At 41.5% G+C, this 22,460-nt stretch overlaps 1 protein-coding gene and 1 long non-coding RNA gene across 12 annotated transcripts in view; one reads left to right on the top strand and one right to left on the bottom strand.

Annotated features, from left to right (window-relative positions):
- AFF2 (AF4/FMR2 family member 2) overlaps nucleotides 1–22,460 on the top strand; it is a 539,621-nt gene that overhangs the window by 162,658 nt on the left and 354,503 nt on the right. For 6 of the 11 annotated variants that reach the window (XM_025275774.3, XM_025275776.3, XM_025275777.3 and 3 more), the window contains exons 2-3: nucleotides 12,843–12,975; nucleotides 21,281–22,144. In XM_025275774.3, the coding sequence (XP_025131559.3) occupies nucleotides 12,843–12,975; nucleotides 21,281–22,144 (997 nt within the window). The remainder of the gene's footprint in view (nucleotides 1–12,842; nucleotides 12,976–21,280; nucleotides 22,145–22,460) is intronic. The other 5 variants (XM_025275775.3, XM_025275778.3, XM_025275781.3 and 2 more) reach the window with 2 other exon arrangements.
- Nucleotides 9,415–21,956, bottom strand: LOC112582009. Its single transcript, XR_003106606.3, has 3 exons — nucleotides 21,819–21,956; nucleotides 13,104–13,447; nucleotides 9,415–10,574 (listed from the first exon to the last, which is right to left on the bottom strand). It is a non-coding gene; the product is annotated as an uncharacterized LOC112582009 (long non-coding RNA).

The following is a 22,460-nucleotide window of genomic DNA, read 5'->3' on the forward strand; positions in this document are numbered from 1 at the left end:
TCAGTGGGACCATTTCTATTACCGAGTGATTGAGCTCTGATTTACACATCAATTACCCACCTTCATGGAGATTTTCATGCTCCCCGAGCTGACATCAATGAAGCATAACTGCGTAAACGCTTTATTTCATACCAGTTTTGGATAACTGAGACTGATAACTAATCATATTGAGAGACAATGTGCTCGAATACAGGAAACAATAAACGCTTCCCTTGGAAATCTCATCTATTCTTTATGAGCTCACCATTCACATGCTTATCTCAATCATCCATTTCTCTGTGTGCAGCTCTTCCTCTCACTGGGTATCACAAGTGCAATTTGGGTTTGACCCTTGAATCCAAGCATTTGCAAAGACCAAACTCCTTTTCCAGCTTCCTCAAACAGCAGCAAATCTTGCTGTCTTCCCACCTCTGTTGTAGGCCAGTTTTGCCAAACACGGCCAGTCAGAGCAACTGAACTTGGTTGCATCTTTCATCTCTTGCTTACTCACCCGTGTTTGTCCCATGGGACCTTCTTTAGTGTCACTTGGTTAGTGTGTACTTGAGCAAGCTGATGTGTAGACTGGGGACTCTTCTGCTCAAGGCCTGGACCGCAGAAGCCTGGTTTTGCCTCTCCATCCCAGGCCAACCTGAGAGTGTGCCCAGGACACTTTGTTCCTATGGCTACAATGTGTGTTGCCCTGCATGGTGATGATTTTAGAATGGACTTGCCTCCTCTCCTGGCCTTTGAATTTCCTGAAGACTCATACTATTTCTTTTTTTTTTTTTTTTCTGAGCACCAAACATGGTCTGTGGTGTGATGTAGGCACCCAATAAATGCTTGTTGATTAAATAGACAAATTAATTAATAGCTTTGTCAACATTTGTCACTGAACTTGGGCAGATAAAAATGTTTATCTGTCATTTGTTCATTCATTCAGTCGAATAATATTTATTGAGAGCTGAACACTGAGCATGGCACATTTCCAAATAAATGGGAAGCAGAAATGCGTGATTCCTCTCCAGTGACAGTTTCATTTAGCACCCATGGTTCTCTTAGAGCAGGAAAAGGGAAAAGAAGCCGAGTAGGAAAGTCTAAGGAGATTTGCGCTGGGATTGAAGCAAGAGGGGTGGGTGTCATGTCCCTGGAGTAAAATAGATCATTTCTAAGGTCTTGATTATTCATATTTGCTGTAGTGAGGGCTGTGAACTGACTCAGTAATGCCATCCAAGGGTGTAGGGCTCTGCCAGCACCTCCATAACTGAGTCCCATAAACTGGGAGGCTTAAACCACAGAGATTTTTCTCTCCTGGTTCTGGAAGCTCAAAGTCTGAATTCAAGGCTTGGGCAGGGTTGGTTCCCTCTAAGGGCTGAGAGGGAAAATGTGTCCCAGGCCTCTCTCCCAGCTTCCAGTGGTTTACTGGCCACCTGGCATGTTCCTTGGCTTGTAGAAGCACTACCCCATCTGTCTTCATCTTCCCATGTGGTTTTCTCTCTCTGTGTGTCCACGTTTCCTCTTTGTATAAGGACACCAGTCATGGTGAATGAGTGACCACTCTGCTCCAGTATGACATCTCATGTTTACTCGTTACATCTGTGTGATCCTGTTTCCAAAGAAGGTCCCATTTGGAGGTCTTGGGGGTCGGGACTCCACTATACGAGCATTGAGGGAACACACTTCAACCCAAAATGGGGGGAGAGGCGGTAGCACCTTGTCTGGCACCTCATCAAAATAAGAGGGAGAAGTGTGACCCAGGAGCAAGTCCCAATTAAGTCCATGTGACCAAGTGGGAAAGGAGCCTGGAGTCATGAGGATGCAGAAGGCAGGAGAAGCAAACAGTGCCCAGGGGCTCTTTGCCATGGTCCCCATCTCATGCCCCTGCTGTGTGCTCAGGCTGGAGCTCCATGGGGTGGATGTGCCAGGGAGGGGCAGGGGCCCAAAGAGGAAGCCTTTAGGGGGTGGAATTTGCCTGGGCCGAGTTTAGTGAGTACACATGGATCAAAGGGTTTGGTGAGACATGAAAATGGAGTCCGCTTATGACTGTCAATTGTAAACTGCTTGTTAAGAGCATTAATTTCCTTAGTTTAAAAGTAATTAAGAATGCAATTTCTGAGAAAATATTGCTTTAAATTAAGTAGTTATTGAACTCGTCTTGCTCATAGCTCACTGAAAATAAAACACCTTTTAAAAGTGTCATTTATGAGAAGCCAGGTTATATTAAGACTTTGACTTGGAAAAGAATTCCTGATATTTAATGGGGATGGAGAGGAAAGACTTCAGGCAGCTTTTTCCTAATTTGAAAGACAGAGTTGTTCTGTGTAGGTTGGCAGCAGAAGCAACAGGTACTGAGCAGGGGACGTGGCCCGTGGGATAGCGCCAGGATCCTCAGAGGCTGGACCAGGGGTGATCAGGGGCAGAGGGCCAGGCCGGGCACCCTGCCTGCCACGAAGCAGAATTGAAACCACTAAGAATAATCAAAGCAGGACACTGCCTCCTCTTGCATGGATCCACAGAACCGTTTCTGATTAGGAAAAACGAAGGATTAAGATTTAGATCTTGCAGCTCTTTAAAGCTCAGCATTAGCATGGACTCTGATTCATTCAAAGAGAGAATTAGAAACGAGATAATTTCAAGTTGACACTAAGAAGCACAGGAGGAAGCACTGGATGAATAAAAAGAGGACAATGAAAATTCTTACTTCTGATTGTCATTGGGGAACAGGGTAGATGCTAACAAGAGGGGCAGTGAGAATATTCTATCATTTTGATTTTTCTCTAGTTTTAATTTTTGAAGGAATCCAAAGAGAAACATATACATAAATATACTTACTCTGTTCACTCTCAGAGTGTATATTACTTGGCTTGTGTTATCCATTTCGGGCCCCTACTTGTCTTCAGGAAGTGTTTTTGAAAGCTTTTGAGTCATGCAATTATGCAGCTCTCTCGGCGTGGCCACAGAGAATGTAAGATGCTTGTAAGACATTGGTTTGTGTTACCAATAGGTCAGTGAGCCAGAAGGAGTGATGGTGAAGTCTCGTTTTTAATGGATGGGTCAGAACTAGAGTTCTTTTTAAACAATTTTCTATGAAAATGGAAATCAGACACCTAGGCTAAGAAAATATCACAAAAGCAGAAAAGGAATTCCGGCTGCGTAGATATCTATGGTGCAATGGCATCTTCTTGTACTGTGGTCCCTGAGTGCAGAGGAGGAGGATGCTTGAAGGAAGATTCAAAGGAGATAAGGCATAACCTGGGCTGCTGGTGGAGGAGGGAAAGAACACTTGTTAGGGAGACAGATCTCTCTCTCCAGCAGACAGGGATATTGTCTAAGGACAAAAGAATTTAATTTTACTGGAAAGATTGCTTTTAAAGTGCATTTTAACAGACTTCTAGAAAGTTATTGATATGTTGAGTACAACTGCAGGCAGACCTTTGGGTTGCCAGAGTCATGGTCATTCTATAAAAAAGTGGCATTTCCATTAAAATGGAATCCACTCAAAAATGAAAATTTTGTGCACTCTTACAATATTGTTGCCAATCATTACCCATCTGAGTATCTACCATGCTCCAAGAACCCCCTCCAAGCTGAGATTTTCTGCTCAGATCATCTGAAGAAGGGAGTTGAGATTTTTGATGACCCACCTTGATCAACTGTTCTGTGCTGTCCTGTGTGTGTTAGTCGCTTCAGTCATGTCCAGCTCTTTGCAACACCATGGAATTTCCCAGGCAAGAATACTGGAGTGGGTTGCCATTTCCTTCCCCAAGGGATCTTCCTGACCTGTCCCTGATCGAATTTGTGTCTTTTGCACTGGCAGGCAGATTCTTTACCACTGCGCCACCTGGGAAGCCTTTTTACCATTCCTAGATATATTCAATTATCTTTGCACCTTGAGTTGGTGTATGTTAGAGGTATTGCATCATTTGGGGAGTTTGGTAGGCTAGTCAAAATAATTTTGCCCTAAGCTTAAAGTCAAATACTTTTTAAAAGTGTCTTCCTCACACTATCTATATTTAGCATTGCTTATTTATATATAAGAAGATTTGCTGTGCTCAGCTGTAACATGCTGTCAGTGACTTAGAAGTCATGGACCTTTTCCTTAAGGAGTAAAATGTCTAATGGGACACATAGAGAACCCTAGTTAAATCATTATCAACGCACAAGATTGAACCTCCTGAATGAGCATGGTGTAACTTAGGACCAGGAATATCCAACAGTAGAATATTATTCAGATATTAAAAAAAAAAAAAAAAGGAATGGAGTATTGATCCATGCTACAACGTGGGTGAACCTTGAAAACATTTTGATAAGTGAAAGAAGTCAGGCACAAAAGCCTACATCATGTGAATGAAATATCCAGGAAAAGCAAATTCATTCAGAGAGAAAGGAAATTAGTGGTTGCTTTGGGCTGGCCTGGAAGGGAGGATTCAGGGTGCGGAGTAATGCCTAAAAGGTACATGGCTGCTTTTGGGAATCAAACAAATATTCTAAAATTATATCATGGTGATAGTTGTGAAATGTTATGAATATACCGAAAACCACTGGTTATATACTTGAAATGGGTGAATTGAATGGTTTGTGAATTATATCTCAACACCCCACTCCAGTACTCTTGCCTGGAAAATCCCATGGACGGAGGAGCCTGGTGGGCTGTAGTCCATGGGGTCACTAAGGGTCAGACATGATTGAGCGACTTCACTTTCACTTTTCACTTTCATGCCTTGGAGAAGGAAATGGCACCCCACTCCAGTGTTCTTGCCTGGAGAATCCCAGGGACGGGGGAGCCTGGTGGGCTGCCGTCTATGGGGTCGCACAGAATCAGACACGACTGAAGCGACTTAGCAGCAGCAGCAGCAGAGTTGTTATAGTTATTTTTAAAACTGGGTGGGGAGTAGAAGAGAAGGAGAGTAGGTGAGACAAAAATAAAACACTAGGGGTGGTTCTTGAATTATCTGCCTGACCCCACTGGAGGATGATTTGACAAACCTCCAGGGTGAACTGAATCCGCTTCGTCTTTCAGAAGTAGAGGAACTGGGGTCTTCTCAAGGTGCCAATATTCAGGGGAATATTAAACCTGTTTCCATGCAGGACTTCTGGAAGCACAGATTTAAGGGAACTCTCAGAATGAGCACTGGCCCACTTCCCTAAGACCTAAAGAAATTGGCACGACTGGGTGGGCAGCTGGATGTGGAGAGTAAATTTCTCGTGTATTTTCTGTCCTTTCATTCCTATCTTGATTTTTTTTTCTTTTTAATGAGAACCATTGTCTGTGAGGAAGAGGGTCCATTTGCTGAAGAGAGTGGTTGTATGTATGGTTGTATGTATGTAACATTAGAGGTTCTACCAATCTTATTAGAAACCCATTTTCAAGGTCATATTCATATCTCCAGATCCAAGGTTCTCTTGTGTTTTTCCCTATATGTGCAAAATAATGATAGCCTGTTTTTAGCTTTTTAGACTAGTTTGCAAATAGCACTTCACATTGAAATGCTCATGGATATTAGCAGATACAATGAGAATTTAACTTGAAGTTGATTTTGAATGTATTAAATGGCAGAGGTTTTCTTTTTAATTAATTAATTTATTTTAATTGGAGGCTACTTGCTTTACAATATTGTGGTGGCTTTTATCACACTTCAACATGAATCAGCCACAGGTATACATATGTCCCCCCATCCTGAACCCCCTTCCCACTTCCCTCTCCACCCCGTCCCTCTGGGTTGTCCCAGAGCCCTGGCTTTGGTTGCCCAGCTTCATGCATCGAACTTGCACTGGTCATCTGTTTTACATATGGTAATATACAGGTTTAAGAGCTCTTCTCTCAAATCATCCCACCCTTGCCTTCTCCCACATAGTCTAAAAGTCTGTTCTTTACAAATGTGTCACTTTTGCTGCCTTGCATATAGGATCATCATTACCATCTTTCTAAATTCTGTATGTATGCGTTAATATACCATATTGGTTTTTCTCTTTCTGATTTAATTCACTCTGTATAACAGGCTCCAATTTCATCCACCTCATTAGAACTGACTCAAATGTGTTCTTTTTTATGGCTGAGTAGTATTCCATTGTGTATATGTACCACAATTTCTTTGTCCATTCATCTGCCAATGGACATCTAGGTTGCTTCCATTTCCTAGCTATTGTAAACAGTGCTATAATGAACATTGGGGTACATGTGTCTCTTTCAATTCTGGTTTCCTCAGAGTGTATGCCCAGCAGTGGGATTGCAGGGTTGTGTGGCAGTTCTATTCCCAGGTTTTTAAGGAATCTCCACAGTGTTCTCCATAGTGGCTGAACCAGTTTGCATTCTCACCAACAGTGTAAGAGGGTTCCCTTTACTCCACACCCTCTCCAGCATTTATTGTTTGTAAACTTTTTGATGGCAGCCATTCTGACCAGTGCAAGATGATACCTCATTGTGCTTTTGATTTGCATTTCTCTAATAATGAGTGATTTTTTAAAACTGAGAGAAGCTGTATAGACATTAGATCAGTGTTAAATTCAAAATAGGGCTAGATATTGAAAAAATATGAGATAGTTGGATGGCATCACTGACTTGATGGACATGAGTTTTCACAAACTCTGGGAGTTGGTAATGGATAGGGAAGCTTGGCATGCTGCAGTCCATGGGGTCGCAAAGAGTTGGACATAACTGAGGGACTGAACTTGGAAATGGATTAAAAAAAAAAGTACCACTTGGAATTCTGGAACATGCAGTAAACATAAATATCCACACATTTTATAGAAGGCAGAAATTCATTCAGGAGAACCACAAAGAGTGAGTTATAGCTTATGTTTTTCCCTCGGGTGAATTAAATATGTATTTTTATGCTTTTACAAAGACATTAGCCAAAATAAAGGTGTTTTAGTGCCAGCTGGATTAGAAAACAAGTGAGACTGAGTTATTTACCTCCATGTACATTGTTACTACTGTAAATCCTATATTAGCAGTATAAACAACCTTGTTTTAAAATACCAGTTTTTTTTAATGTTTTCCCAACTGGCTTTGTAAAATAACCAAATTAGGTAACCAATGATGATTAAACTTCATGAAATATACAAACCAAATGGACTTAAACTGGTTTTTACTCTCACTTGCTCAGCTTCTTCCCACAGATGTAGTTAATTTTTACAATCCCTTTAGGCTCTGTACATTTTGGTATAAGGAAACTAATTGTTTTTCTATACTCACTTGCATCCAAATTAAACTCCTAAAGTTTTTCCTACTGGCAATTTCCAATAAAATACCATCCTAAGGAAAGTTGACCAACAGTGTAAACGGGACTAGCATTTATTCTTGAGGGTGATGGAAACATGGAGTCAGAAGGGACAAACCTTGGGGTATTAGGAAGAGGGCCAGTTTGGGAATCAGAAAACCTGAGTTCTACCTCACAGTTCTGCTACAGACATCTTGTGAGGCCCATTGCCTTTCTGAGCTCAATTTCCTCATCTGGAAAATGAAGGGACAAGAACAAGATGATGGTGACAGCTGAGGCTGCATTGTCAGCCCGGGTGTCCTACTGCTGTGAGTTAATGAAGACAGCAGAATTGAACTTCCTCCATCTCAGTGAAGCTATTTACATGTGTCCTAGCTTTTATCTCCCCACAAATGCACCTGTGGCTTCTAATGATGAAAGTAGGAATTGCCTGAGTCCAAGATCTGGTTTAAGGATGAGGATAGCAGAATATCTGAGAGAAGGAGAAGAAATCACTTGAACTTAAAGATGAAAGAGACACGGATTGGCATCTTCCTTTGCCACTCCCCTGATGAGGCCTTGGGCTGGCTCCATTCCTATCTAGAGGGTCATCTTTCCCTCTTGTGTTAGGAGGGCAGGTTCTCTGTAATTGGAGGCCAGGGAGACCAATGGGTGGGTGAAACCAGAGCTAATATGAAAGATCCATTCTAGAGAGTAACTTCTCATCACTGCCTTGTGTTGGAATGAGTAACAGAGTACAGTTGGCCTTTGAACAAGGCGGGCTAAGGGGCACCAACCCTTTGTATCTTCAGTCCCTTTCTATTTGTGATTCTGCATTGGTGGATTCAGCCAACCTTGGGTTCAACCACCTGTGGATTGTGTGGTACTTTACTATTTACTATTGAAAAAATCCACATGTAACTGGACCCATGCAGCTCCAACTGGTATAGTTCAAGGTCTTGGTGACTTAAATGTATTTAGTTGAATGGAGCTTATTCTTTTTTCTGTCCTTTCTCTGTCAGCTAGTAGAGATGTCAGTGAAGCAGGGACTCCAAAAAGATAGGCTGTACAGAGAGAAAACCAAGGCCTTTGTTCAATGAAGAGTAAACTGAGGTGGCTTTTTTTTTAAATGCATGTTTAAATTGAGATATAGTTGATTTACAATATTATATTTGTTTCAGATGTCAAACATGACAGGCTCAACATTTTGTAGATTATAGTCCATTTAGAGATATTATCAAATATTGGCTATAGTCTCTGTGCTCTATAAAAGATCCTTTCAGCTTGTCTATTTTACATATAGTAGCTTGTATCTCTTGGTCGCATTCCCTGATATGGCCCTCCCCCTGGATTTTGAGTGTTCAGTGTCACCATGATGTGCTAAATTCCCTTCTATCCTGTAGGAAACAGTTGGAAGAACATTCTTCCTTGCTAAGAGTGTAGAGGCCTCAAGTTGTGCTTTGGGGCCCAACTTCCTAATGTGAAAGTGAGTTTTCACACTGAGAGGACTAGTTCACTCTGCCTTCATCAGTGTGAGGAAAGTTGAATTGTTCAGACCAGTAACATGGGGATGAATTCTGATTTCTGGCTTGAGCATGTCTTCGTGGGTCACGGAGCAACCCCCCGCCTTTTTTTCATGGGAAGACAAGCCTAGGCGTGTAACAGGGCATCACATCTTCAAGGGACAAACATCGACTTTCCTGTGGTCTCTGTGGGGCTCACAGGTTCAAACACAACCTCCCAGAATCTGAAGAACTTTAATTGAGTAGATAAAGGGGTCCTTGTGATTATAAACTGCAGTAGGTGCAACAAGAGGCTAAATACATAGCTGGGGTTTTAATTAGCTGGTGCTTCAAATTAGTCATTTTGGTTTCAGTCAGAAATCAGTGACGTTCTGCACTGTGCAAGCCTCATCATCATATAGTTCGTTCCTCGTTATACCTCGTCGGGTGAAGCTTTCAGTACAACGCCGTGCTGAGTGAGAAAGGAAAAAATTGGAGAGAGTTGGTTGCCTTCCAGGAGCAGCAGAACTCTATGGAGATGAAATTCACTCTCGCCAGAGATATGAGAATTAACTGTTCTTTGTTGTATGTGTTAAAAAATGCAGCAGGCAGTTTGCTCGCCACAGATAACACCCATGTGCATGCTCAATCTACTATTCAGATTTCTTGTCTGGAATCTGGTAGGTTAATGAACTGATGCAAAATGCAGTCGAGAGCCTCCTAACGCATCCAGCCTGGGTTGAAAGCACTAAGTGCCCTGAGTGCCGGCCGCTGAAAGGGTTGTCACGCATGTTGAAGCACATGTCCTTTCTTCCTGTCCTTTCTTTCCTTCGGGATTTTAATTATCTTGGCCCTCAGAGCCGGAGAGAGGTAGTTTGCAAAGCCAAGAGACCGAAGTCCTGCCATGCTCCTTGTGGGAGAATGAAATGCGATCCCCGGGCCTGTCATTCTGGGCTGTCAGGTGCATAGAATGGAAAACTGAAATCTTGCTCATGTTCCTTGGAAGCATGACGTTTTGGTGCTCATGTTTATGTGGAGGGTCATGGCTGCTGAGGGCAAAGAAATGAAGCATCTTTCTTCTCTGCAGCAAACCTTCCTCCCAGCCTCCTGCTCCCACTAAATATTGCTTTAACTTGTCCCCCATCCCACCCTGGACACCCCATCATTGTTTGGTTTTGGCAAATTGATGATGGCCTTGGGTTACACACGGCCAGTACGCGATGCTGAGTCTTGTGCTCCACCCTTCATGCACCTAAAATGTTACTGTTGACCACACGTCAGCATCCAATACGAAGACACTGTGTCACATGGAAGAGGTTTGGGGTTCTGATCTCAACTTGTGAATGGAAATGACAGGTGATGCCAACAAACGTAGTATCTGTGGATGGCATCGAGGCTGTGAAGGATGGGCCGGCTTCCAGTACCTGGACTCATTGTCTTTCTTGACCAGGCAGGGCCCAGATGTAGGGCCTAGGCTTTGGGTGGACCTCTGGATGATCTTTGATTTTCCGAGGCAGTGATAACATTTGCTGGGCATACTCATGAGTGATCCAGGGAGCTCTTTTGTACCTGGCGTTTTTGCATTATGAAAGGATAGCTGTTGTTGTTCAGCCATGTCTGACTCTTTTGCGACCCCATGGACTGTAGCCCACCAGGCTCCTCTGTCCATAGGATTTTCCAGGCAAGAATACTAAAGTGGATTGCCATTTCCTTCTTCAGGGCATTTTCCTGACCCAGGGATTGAACCTGCATCTTCTGTATTGGCAGGCAGCTTCTTTATCACTGAGCCCAAACATCCTATAAACATTGCCATGATTTTAAAATGGGGAGATGAAGTGTTGTTTATCCAGCAGATAAAGCTGTCAAAGTCACTTAGAGTTTGTCAGTTCAAGTATTCCTGTGGAGAAAGGTGGATGGTTAAGTGTATTGTCCTCTTCCACTCCATCTATATCAATATCTAGTTAAGCTGCCATGGATATCACATACTCTGGGCTCTTATTTTGTAAATTAACATTATGTGATACTCATGGGCAAAGTGGAGAAGGCAATGGCAACCCACTCCAGTACTCTTGCCTGGAAAATCCCATGGATGGAGGAGCCTGGTGGGCTGCAGTCCATGGGGTCACGAAGAGTCAGACACGACTGAGCGACTTCACTTTCACTTTTCACTTTCATGCATTGGAGAAGGAAATGGCAACCCACTCCAGTGTTCTTGCCAGGAGAATCCCAGGGACGGTGGAGCCTGGTGGGCTGCCATCTACGGGGTCGCACAGAGTCAGACGTGACTGAAGCGACTTAGCAACAGCAGTAGCATGGGCAAAGTAGGCTACCAGTGATAGGTATTAAGGTTTGAAATGTATTCAAAACCTGTTGACTGTACTTATATATTATATCAGTATATCTCTTGTAGTTCCTTTAGCTACTATGTTCTCTTCCATGCTAATTACCTAATTAAATCTTCACATGACATTACAGGTTTCATGCGGTAGCTGAAAGTAGAGTGTTACTATAAAAACTTTAATAAGCAAAATGGTGTAAAAGTGAAGAGTATCCCCTACTTTCTGAAAGTTCTCATTATGCCACTTTGCTTTTATTAAAGACCTACATTAGTAAGGGAATGATGTTTTTTGTAAAAGCAAAAATTCCCTTTGAATTACTTTTGGTTAGCACAAATAGGTACTAACATAGGTCTCTTGTAAAAGTGGCTTAAGGCAAACATATGGAAAGCAGGGGATACCTGTATTAACATGAGCAAGAAAAGCAGTGTTTATTCAGCACCTTCTAGGCACTTTATGTACATGTATATAATTAAAATTTTCCCAGCGTATGTGTGCTCACCTTGAGTAGGATTATAATCAAAAGCAGGAGGGAAAACCCAATGAACAAAATAAAGCCCACTAGTGGGAGACTCTTGCCTGGCAAATCCCATGGACGGAGGAGCCTGGTAGGCTGCAGTCCATGGGGTCACTAGGAGTCGGACATGACTGAATGACTTCACTTTCACTTTTCACTTTCATGCATTGGAGAAGGAAATGGCAACCCACTCCAGTGTTCTTGCCTGGAGAATCCCAGGGACGAGGGAGCCTGGTGGGCTGCCGTCTGTGGGGTCGCACAGAGTCGGGCACAACTGAAGCGACTTAGCAGTAGCAGCAGCAGTGGGAGACTTACAGATTATAGTTTAATACACATAGTCTTGTATGATGAAGAAAATAATTGTGTTCTTATTGAGGAAGTATTCCATTCTATAAAGTCCAAGGACCCAGAATGTATCTTTGATATAGTACTGATTTTCCAAAGGGAAAGCCTGAAATGTGATGAGAGTCAGAGTAACATAGTGTTCATAAAACATTTGTGCCTTAAGGTCATTTAAATCTTTTGGCACCTCTTTTCATTAATAGCAATTTGTTGATCAACCCAGATCCCCTAAAAGACTTCTAGTCACCTATTATGCAAACTGCGGGAAGAATAACAACAAAAACAAAAGGAGTGTGACTCACTGGGTGATTTGTGTTTTTGTTTTTTTTTGTGGACTTTCAAAGATGTTCTTAAACTCTCCTTTGAGTTTTTCTTTTGGCCACGTCATGTGGCATGTGGGATTCTTAGTTCTTTAACCAGGTCTGGAACCTGTGCCCTCTGTGATTGAAGCTTGGAGTCCAAGTCCAGTGGTTAGGACTAACCACTGTCAGGGAAGTCCTTCTCCTTCGACTTCATTACAACAGACTAATACTGGCTGTGGGCTCAGGACAGAATTCCCGTTTATCTGCAATAATGTATTTGATAATTCCTTTCCTTTTGGACTTGGTGACATCTGTGAATTCTGAGCCCTAGATAGTTGGCAACACAGTGAAACCTGAATTCAGTACTCTTTTGCACAGTGGACTGATTTCGGGGTAGGCTGTAGTAATCAAGCCAGGACAAAGGAAGAGGATTATACTGTACTTAAATGGTCATGACTACAATGTCTCATAAGCCAATTTCTGTTTCCTTTCGGATTCTGAAGAACTGGTCAGGATCTTTAACCTACTGGGAATAAAGAAAAGGAGGTTGGCTCTCTATACAGTATCAGTTTGGGTAGCCTCAACTTGGTTTTTTTCTTCTTATTGATAACATGGCTTCCATGACTAATTCATCTTTGTCTCCTTTTGTCTTTTTCTTTGCACATCAGTCACTATGAACAAGACCGTAGTGCACTTAAGAAAAGGGAATGGGAGCGGAGGAATCAAGAAGTCCAGCAAGAAGACGATCTCTTTTCTTCAGGCTTTGATCTTTTTGGGGAGCCCTACAAGGTAGCTGAATATGTATGTAATTTATCTTTCTGCAAAATGGTTGCTTGTTATATTTTTGAATGCACTAATCAACACTTAATCTATTTTTAAAACACCCAAATCATTTCCAAGAGAATCTATTTTACGAATGAAATATATACCTGTGTATTTGGGGCCATGACAAGTTTCTGAGGAAGTCTTCAGAGACAAATTCCATCTTCTTGGGGGAACACAGTAAGATTTGAAAGGGACTTATGAAACTGCCTGTCTCCAAGGGATTCTTTCCTGCCCAGCACTACCTCTAGCAAGGAATGCCCCCTGATGCTTGATCTCACTTTGATTATCATCAGCGAGGCAGCCCCTGAAGACTTCATCAGAAAGTCAGTGGAGATGTCTGTGTCTCCTCCCAGTTGGTGCCATCCATCGCAAAGCCACTGCTTCCTGTTTCCATTTCAGGTTGTTAGCAGCTGTTCAGTGGTTTGAGGGCTCTTTGAAAATCACTGTTCTAGGACAAAGGGAAAAAGCCAATCATTTTTTGCTGGTGATTAATAATCATGGGTTAGGCGATTGCCTCAACCACAGGGGGTAGTGTAGCTTCGTTGATTTTCTAATGGACTTCTGGCTAGTGTGTAGGTCCAATAAAGATCATACTTCTACATCTTCAAGTGTCGATTTCACAATGATTGCCTCTGAACTTTCTATTTGGAGTGGAGGTTGGGAGAAGAATCCTGTTGAATTGCTAGCAGCTGATTGGATTTTATTGAAATTTAGTAGCAGTGTAATTTTCTTCAGTGAAACAAAAATGGTGTAAGAGGTAAAACAGCCATAGAGAAAATGATCAAGAGTTGTAATATTAGAAGAGCACCATTTAGGGGATACTGACTGATGTAGACAGTGAGCTGTCTGGATCAGTGACTAGTGAGACCAGAGTCTTTGCTGCCCTGTTCAGACTAAGCAAGAAGCTCTTGATTGAGATGCTCAGGTGCTTTCCAAATTTGGTAAGTCTGACAAAGAGACTACTAGTCTTCAATTTGTCAATAGTAGTGTAATTTTTAATGATCCATTTTTCCTATTTCAATTGGTTTAATTTCTGTACTGCTGTTGAATGTGTACATGGTGAGATATGGTTAGTTTGACCAGCATTTATTGAAGGCCCATTGTGTGTAAGCCATGTCTTAGACTAGTGTCCAAAGGGAAATAAGATCTAGTTCCTGCTTCAAGGAATTCCTTGTCCAGTGCAGAGATCATCATGAATGAGTGAGGTCATGACTGCATGGTAACTGCTGAAGAGATAGGCAGGAGAATAGATGCCTGAAGACTTTGAATACCTAGGTGTCTGGACATGAGTCTGTACACGAAGAGAAGTCATCACCAATTTTAAAGTCAGGAAATGGCAAAGACAGATGAAGACTTGTAAAGATGATGTTGAAAGTGTGGGGAGTGGTAGATTGGAGAGAAGGGAAACTAAAGGGTGAAGACACAGGAGGGAGAGGTACTGATGAGCAGAGCAAGGTCCCAGAGCAGATGAGTAAATACAAAATTGAGAACATGTGTTGAGTCATGAGCCTTGGGTAGGAAAGTGGGAATGGAATATTAGGATGAGAATAAAGAAGGAGTGTGGAAGACAAGAAGTTGTGGCCTCCATTTTTCTCAGAATATGGAAGCGAGGTCAAAGGATGACAGATACCTCCTCCCTTCTTTGGTGTTTTTGTTTGTTTGTTTTTGCCACACAATGCAGCATGCAAGAACTTAATTCTGTGACCAGGGATCAAACTCATGCTCCCTGCAGTGGAAGTTCAGAGTCTTAACCACTGGACACCAGGGAATTCCCAACCTCATCCCTCCTTGAGAAAGAGGAATGGCCAGCTGAGTTTCACCTCTTATCTTTCGATGGGTTAGAAAAATGAGCTTTAGTCAAGGGCTTATTCTTAAAATTCAGTATCTACTCCATACTTGACACTATTATGAGGTGTAGAGCAGTTTAATTATTTCCCCCTTTATAATTTAAAGTCTTATTGAGTTAATGTCCTTGTACCTTTAAGGGAAATGCCATCTCTTATTAACAAGCCTGTAATGTAGATGAATACTTATTTTTAGATGTAAATAGTGTCATTTTGAGTAGGCAGTTAAAGAACCTGTTATCAACATTGTCAGAAGTTTTCAAAAGCCATCTGTCTTGATACAACAAGAGTTTGTCAGGTAGAGACACAGATGGGAGTATTAGTCTAGGGCCAGGCCAGGCCAGGCCTGATGTGTGATTAGTAGCCTGGTGCCTTTAGGCTTCTTGATGGGGAAGAGCCTTTGCTTTGGAGTAGAGACTATGAAGGAAAGGAATAGTGCTAACAGTTTATGACCTAGTCATTCTCTTTCTTTCACTGTTGCTTTGATGACTGACTGCCATCTTATGCTGTGTACATGGTCAGGGTTCCCTGGGAGATCACTGCGCAGTATGCTTCTCCTTTCCCCCATATCATGATACTAGAAGCGAGGCACACCTCCAAGAGCTCCCTAGACCCAACTGGTGTGGACACCCTTGGAATATCTGGACATGCTGGTGGCAGTGGGAGTTCTAGAGCTGGCCCACATCTACTGTAGAAATGAAGATTTTCCTACACAACTCTTACTGAGGGTTGTGGCAGGAATGCTTGCAAAATTAAAAATCAAAATTCCTGGTGGTTCATCAGGACTTTCAGGAAACTTCTTGCTACTCTAAATCTTAAAGCATGAGCTGATTGCTTATCTGATGGCATTGGTAGTTCATAAACTATCCAATGAGCACCTGTCCCTAGGACCTGCTGTCCTTTCTTGGCTTCACTTCTATTACTCCTAGAGTGGAAAGAATGCTTACCACCTCTCAATCGGGGTGATGGTGGGTAACATCCCTTTGTGGCTGCTTTTTTCATTTATATTAGTAACTTTCAAATCTGAGTTTGTACTGTGCTGCAGAAAAGGATGTGTTCAAAAGTGCTTGAGAAATATAAAGCCATTTGACATGTGTAGATTAGTGTAGAAAGATGGGGAAGGATGAGGAACTGGCATGTACCAAGTACCTCCTCTGTGCTAGAACTTTCTACAGATGCTTCTTTAGTCCCTACAGCAACTGGCTACACATTTTCCTCATGTTTCCCACGAGGAATTCAAAGCTCAGGAAGTGAGGTGGCTTCTCTGTGGCTTTATAACCCCATAAGTGTGCTTCTTTACCTGTAACAGGAAGCTGTTTACCCTCTGACAGGAAGTCAGAAGACCCGATAAGCTTACCCTGTGTGACTTTGGGGAAGAAACTTTATTTCTCTGACCTAAAGTTTCCTTGTCTCTGAAGTGAATACCTGATAGAAAAAATGATACCTGTTAATAGCAACAGCAACTGACATTTTATAGCTCTTCACAGATCAACAAGAATGAAGAAAGTGAGACGCAGAGACGTTAAGTTGCTTATCCATGGTCATTTGGGTCGGGGCACGTAGAAGGCAGATTAGACCAGAACGGCTCTGCTGACTCACATGGTGGCTGTGAGAATCAAGCCAAACAGCCAGGGGAAGCCTTGCTTTGAAATATGTAATGTGCTATACAAATTCAAGGTATCATGGTTATTATAATTAGAGAAAGAAATAGCAACTCACAGCTTAAAGAGATTAATTGTAAAAATATTAGAGTTCAAAAAAAAAGGAATTATTAAATCACATACATTAGCCATAATGAAATAAAAGAAAAAAATAAACCCCAAAACTTAAATTATTTTGCGACTTTTATTAAAAAGAAATACCCTGGTACCATAATCTCCTAACACATTAGTCTTGCAATAAAATTATACTACTGATTTGTAGATAACATAGAAGCAAACTGAGGCAACTCTGCATTTCTCAAAGTAATGAGAGGCAAAAAGCTTAAATGAAGGAGTGCTGTTAGTCATGAGCCACAAACCAGACATGTAATTTATGCCTGAAAATACTTGGAAATGCATTTCCTTGATGATTGAAAAATTGTGATTACTTAGAAAATAATGGCTGCGGAGGTTACCTTTAAGGTATCAATCAATTATCTAGAATGGGAAGTAAAGAATTGGCCAAATTGAAAGAAGCCTATAATTGATTGAAATGGCTAAATTTCCATTTTTGCCATGTTTATAATGTGCAATCAGAACTGCTAAGAATCCCTTGCTCCTTAAAAGGGTTGCTAAGACTCTGGAGGATGAAGAAGATTTAGTGTGAGCCAGAAGTTGCTATGGTATATAATGAGCATCCATCACGCAAGTATAAATAAATGGATTTTCTATCCAGTGGATCTCATCTTGACATCTTGAGAAATTTAAAAACTGGTTGACAGTTACCCACCTCCGGTGGTGACCACCTGGTCTGTATTGTTAATTATTTTGAGGTTGTTGAATGGTGGACTTCTTGAGGCTGTGTGTCTATGTGTCCTTCATGCCTAACCCTGGCTCTTGAGTGTTTGAAATTTACCAGTGTGTGTCTGAAGAATGACCCTGGTAATTGCTACTTGTAGCCACAGCACGTCTGTTACGGATCTTCCATCAATCAGCAACTCAAAACTGTCGCCAGTGAACTCAACCTTGAACTATCTACTATCCAGTTCCAGTCACAAGTCCCTCTGACAGTTGCTGTGTGGGGAAGCTAGTCGAAGGGAGTTGACCTCCTTCCACTCCCCCAGGTTATCCCAGCTTCATCCCTTATGCCATTAGTGTACAGGAAAGCCCCACACTTGGAGCTGTGAGCCTGACCTCTAACTCCATGTGCAGACATGCACTGAGTTAGACTTCAGCAGTCCAGTGCTCTTGCTTTTTAGTCATCATAAGGAAACCTGAGGAACATCTTTGCATCTCTTGTAAAACTGGTACTGAAAAAAAGACCTATTTTTTTTTCCCAAAGGTTCTTGTAACCAAACCAAACCAAACCAAACCAGTGAGAGGAATCCCTTTTCACTTGTTGGTATCCAGCAAACATTGGTTTCATTTAATGAATTAGGATGTGCTTCCTGCCATCAGACAAAGAGAATTCTATATGCTATGAGAATTTCCTGTTGGTCTTTAGCTACCAAGCAGCTCGATCTGATATTCAATCACAGTAACCAAATTAGCTTAACTTTTGCTTTTCTAATTATGTACCTTTGACTCCAAGCCATTGCAAATCCTTTATTTTGATATAACAGGGTATGAATTATTATTTGATTCTATTCAATTTAGCAGCATTTTGCTGAGGACCTCATATGCACCAGACATGGTGCTAAGTGTTGAGGGTATGATGAATAAAAGGTGGTCTCTAGTCTTGACGAAAAGCTCATAGTTTTGTGCTGGAAGAGAAATCACAAGTGTAGTAGACCTTGAACAGTAGGAGGTGAATTTTCTATTTTATTCAGAGAACTTTCAGTTTTCTTCTAATTTTAGTCATGTACACAACAGTTTTAGACGTTGGCCAGCTTAGAAATTCTCCTAATTTCAAGCATATTTTAAAACCTGGAGATGGAAAAAAAATTTTCTAAGCATGCATCAGAAACCCAGGTCAGTATAACAATAAACTGAAGAGATGTTAAAACCTAACCAGGATCTCTCCACTGAAGATAAAATGAATATGTCCCTTTTATTTACTGCTAAAATAGGAACAGGGATGTGACTAGCTTACTGGCAAACCAGTGGGCCTTGAGATTCTTGAGTCCTGATGATGTTGGCCTAGAGAGAATGAATGTGTTTTCAGAACTTTGAGATACTGTGGCATTCTCTGTGACATCAGGGGGCAAAGTTTTTATTCCAGTACAGCTGTCTTTCAAGGAAAGTTCAATGAACTTTCAATGAGAGGTCAATAACTGAGCTTCCTGATAGCTAAGACCAAAAGGTAAAGGTTATAGAATTCTCTTTGTCTAATGTAGGAAGCTTATCTTATTCATTAAAGGAGTCAGTAAAAATGGAAGCATTTAAAATGAGGAATAAAATGGTCTTGTTTCCCCTTGTTGGGTCAGATCTTTGAAGACAGCAGGTATTAGTGTTTATTAGGCAGTCATCTGACGTAAGAGGTTAACTATTTCAGGGACCAGAACAACCCTGCATGTTTAAAAACGTGCATCAAATTCTACTGGGCCTTCACAAGGATGAAATCTCTTTGTTCTGAATTTAGGGATTGAATAGAGAGTCTGGATTTGGCTACTGCCTAGCTGGTTCGTTGTGCAACTCCATTGAAGGAGAACACTGTGTACAATGTGTTTATTCCTGCCTTAGCTGCAAAATAATTTCTGCCTTTAAAATTGAAAAACCTAGGGACTTTCAGGGAATAAAAGTGATTTCTCCTTTTATTTATTAAATTAGGCCTTTCAAATGCACTTCTGAAAATGGAGTGATTATTCAGGTAAAGATTATTTGGAACTGTAATTGTTTAATCACTTCTTCAGCACCAAGGTTGCATGTGATGCAATATAAGATGTTCTTGAGGATAAGAAAACTGAAACTGACAGGTATTTATTTGATTTCTAAAATTTCCCATCCCCCACAGAGCCCTCAGTATACATTTTGCATACTTTTCCTTAGTCTTTGAAGTCATATTTCTGTACATGCCCTCATTTCTTTGAAAGTGTCCTATATGATTTACCATGTGATCTGTGTTGAATACTATATACAATCTGTGGCAATTATGCTAACAATGAGACCAAGGTTCTCAGCTTGATTCCCTCTCTGGTTGCTCTTTCTCATTATCCTTTGCTGGCTCCTCCTCTTCTCCTGAGCCTGGTGATGGTGGCTCAGACAGTAAAGAATCTGCCTGCAATGCAGGAGACCCAGGTTCGATCCCTGGGTCGGGAAGATTCCCTGGAGAAGGGGATGGTCTTCTCCTAGTCTCTTAAAGGTTGATGTTCCACAGGGCTCCCTCCTGAGCCTCATCTTCTCATTCCTCATTTCCTTTGCCTCTGTGATTTCATTCATTTCCAGCTCTTCACCCTCTATTTATTCACACACTCTCCCATCTTCACTTACAGATAACAGCACTCAGCCATACATCTGAGGTTTAGCCTGAGATGTCTGGTGTGAATAGGCATACTCCTGGGCTCCACATCAGCTGTTAAGGGCAGTAAGCAACCTTATATGTTAAACATCAATCTCCAATGGTGGTCATACTAATGAGGAGGAGGTCATCCCCTCCTGTTCGTGGAAAACATGCATCTGACCCTTGGGACAAGGAGGCTACCAGGGTGGGCGTTTTCCCCATGCACTGGCCCTGCTGCCAGATGGCTCCATGGATGCAAGCAGCTTTCCTTCATCACAATGGTAGTGCAGCCTAGGCAAGAAGCCCTTTGCCTTTCTGACTTCAGCAGCTGGTTTTGATAACACCTTTGGCAGGTAAAGAGAATAATAAGAAGTCATGTTCAAAGATGAAGAGCCAAACTTTTGACAGTCATTTCCAAGCATATGGAGCTCCACTTTTTAGCTATGAAAGCTATTCTTTACTATGTTACAAAAGCTCATGGAAATCTTAATTATTTAAAAAAAACAATCACAACCACTTTGGTAGGTGTTGTTGTCCATAGAATGATGTAGTTGCCAGCCTCACTTTAAAATTTAACTTTGTTTTAATTTAAACAACAGCTTAAATTCTTGAATAAATTTTTCTAAACCCTTGAAAAGACACAGGCGAGCTTGAGTCACTGTTGATGAACAATTGCAACATTTCAAAGTAAACGAGTATGAATCACCAATATGTAAACATAGTTGTCCCCAGAATATGTAGGCAGACACCAGTAATTTACACACTCTTTGATTAAAAGGAATTGGATTCACTTTAGTCATAAGTTAGCTCAATTTGTTATTGTTTAAGCCCATGCCTTTTCTAAACTGAACATAGTCATGATAGCACAGTTTAATTGACTTCCTTATCCAAAGGGCTAAGAATTTTCATGGTATAATGTAGCACAAAGGGCTACGTTATATGTCAAGAACAAATATAAATTGAACATTCTATTATAATTCCAATGATCAGTAAGTGGAAGTTGTTAAAGTGTAGCATGTAGCAGTTCAACTCATTGGACCTAAAATAAGTTATTTTGCTAATAAAATTCATAAGCAACATAATTTAAAACTCTCCCCCACCCCATGAGCTTATTTAAGAACAGGCCAGGGAGTATATAGACATTCATCACACAGTTCATTCCAAGAGGCTCTTTCAATAGTGTTATTGATTTTTTTTCTTACATTGAACATGAGAAGTATGAAATTATATGGCAGCATGAGAATTTTAAAGAACCCTATATGTTAGTCTACTTAGGACATCTGTTTGAAACATTAACAGTAGGAAACACAAACCTATTCATTCTCTCTCTTCCCACCCCCATCTTTTTGTTATTTTAGACAAACAAAGGTGATGCACTTGCGAACCGAGTCCAGAACACGCTGGGAAATTATGATGAAATGAAGGATTTGCTAACTAACCATTCTAATCAGAATCATCTAGTGGGAATCCCAAAGAATTCCATGCCCCAGACTCCCACCAACAAAAATGAACCCAGCTTTTTTCCAGAACAAAAGCACCGAATGGTCCCAGTGCACCAGCAGGATAACACTCACTCCTCGGTGCCAATGCCTCCACCTTCTGTCGTGATACTGAATTCAACTCTAATACACAGCAACCGGAAGTCAAAACCTGACTGGTCACGAGATAGTCAGAACACTAGCATTGTAGCAGCCAGCCAAGTCACTAGTCAGCCCAACAAGATGCAGCTGCCAACCCCAGACCAGCCCCCAGCCAGATTGGAAGACTTCTTTGTCTACCCAGCTGAACAGCCTCAAGTTGGAGCAGTTGAAGAATCAAACCCACTGGCAAAGGAAGACAATACTCTCAAGTCCAGTGGAGGGGATACTTTCAAAGAAATCTATCAGTCCAACTCACCAGAAGCTGCGGAATTTACAGTGCAAGCGCCTGGATCTCCCCTAGTTGCCTCGTCTCTATTAGCTCCCAGCAGTGGCCTTTCGGTTCAAAACTTCCCACCAGGGCTTTACTGCAAAACAAGCATGGGGCAGCAAAAACCAACCGCCTATGTCCGACCCATGGATGGTCAGGACCAGGCCCCGGACATCTCTCCCACACTGAAACCTTCGATTGAATTTGACAACAGCTTTGGGAATCTGTCGTTTGGATCACTCTTGGATGGCAAACCCAGTGCACCCAGTTCAAAGACTAAACAGCCAAAGTTCACGATTCTTCAAACAAGTGAAGTAAGTAATTTTTAAAGTTTTGCTTTGTTTCATTTCTTTCTTATTTATTTTTTCTAGTTCATTGCTCTAACCTCTATAATCAGGGCTTCCCAAGCAGCTCTTATTTACCTTCTGGAGCTGTAGATGAGACTCTTCAAGGTCAGAGTCTTGATCTTCTGTTGCTTGTGACTTGACCTATTTACACTCTGCAAATACAGCTAAATCTCCATAATTTGGAATGATAAAAGACAAGGTCTGTCTGAGTGAATGAAAGTTGGAGTTATAAAATAGTTTCAGGGACAGCATTTGTAGTAATATTACGTATAAATGAATCACA

The sequence above is a fragment of the Bubalus bubalis genome, chromosome X (assembly GCF_019923935.1).
Source record: "Bubalus bubalis isolate 160015118507 breed Murrah chromosome X, NDDB_SH_1, whole genome shotgun sequence".
Taxonomy (NCBI): Eukaryota; Metazoa; Chordata; class Mammalia; order Artiodactyla; family Bovidae; genus Bubalus; species Bubalus bubalis.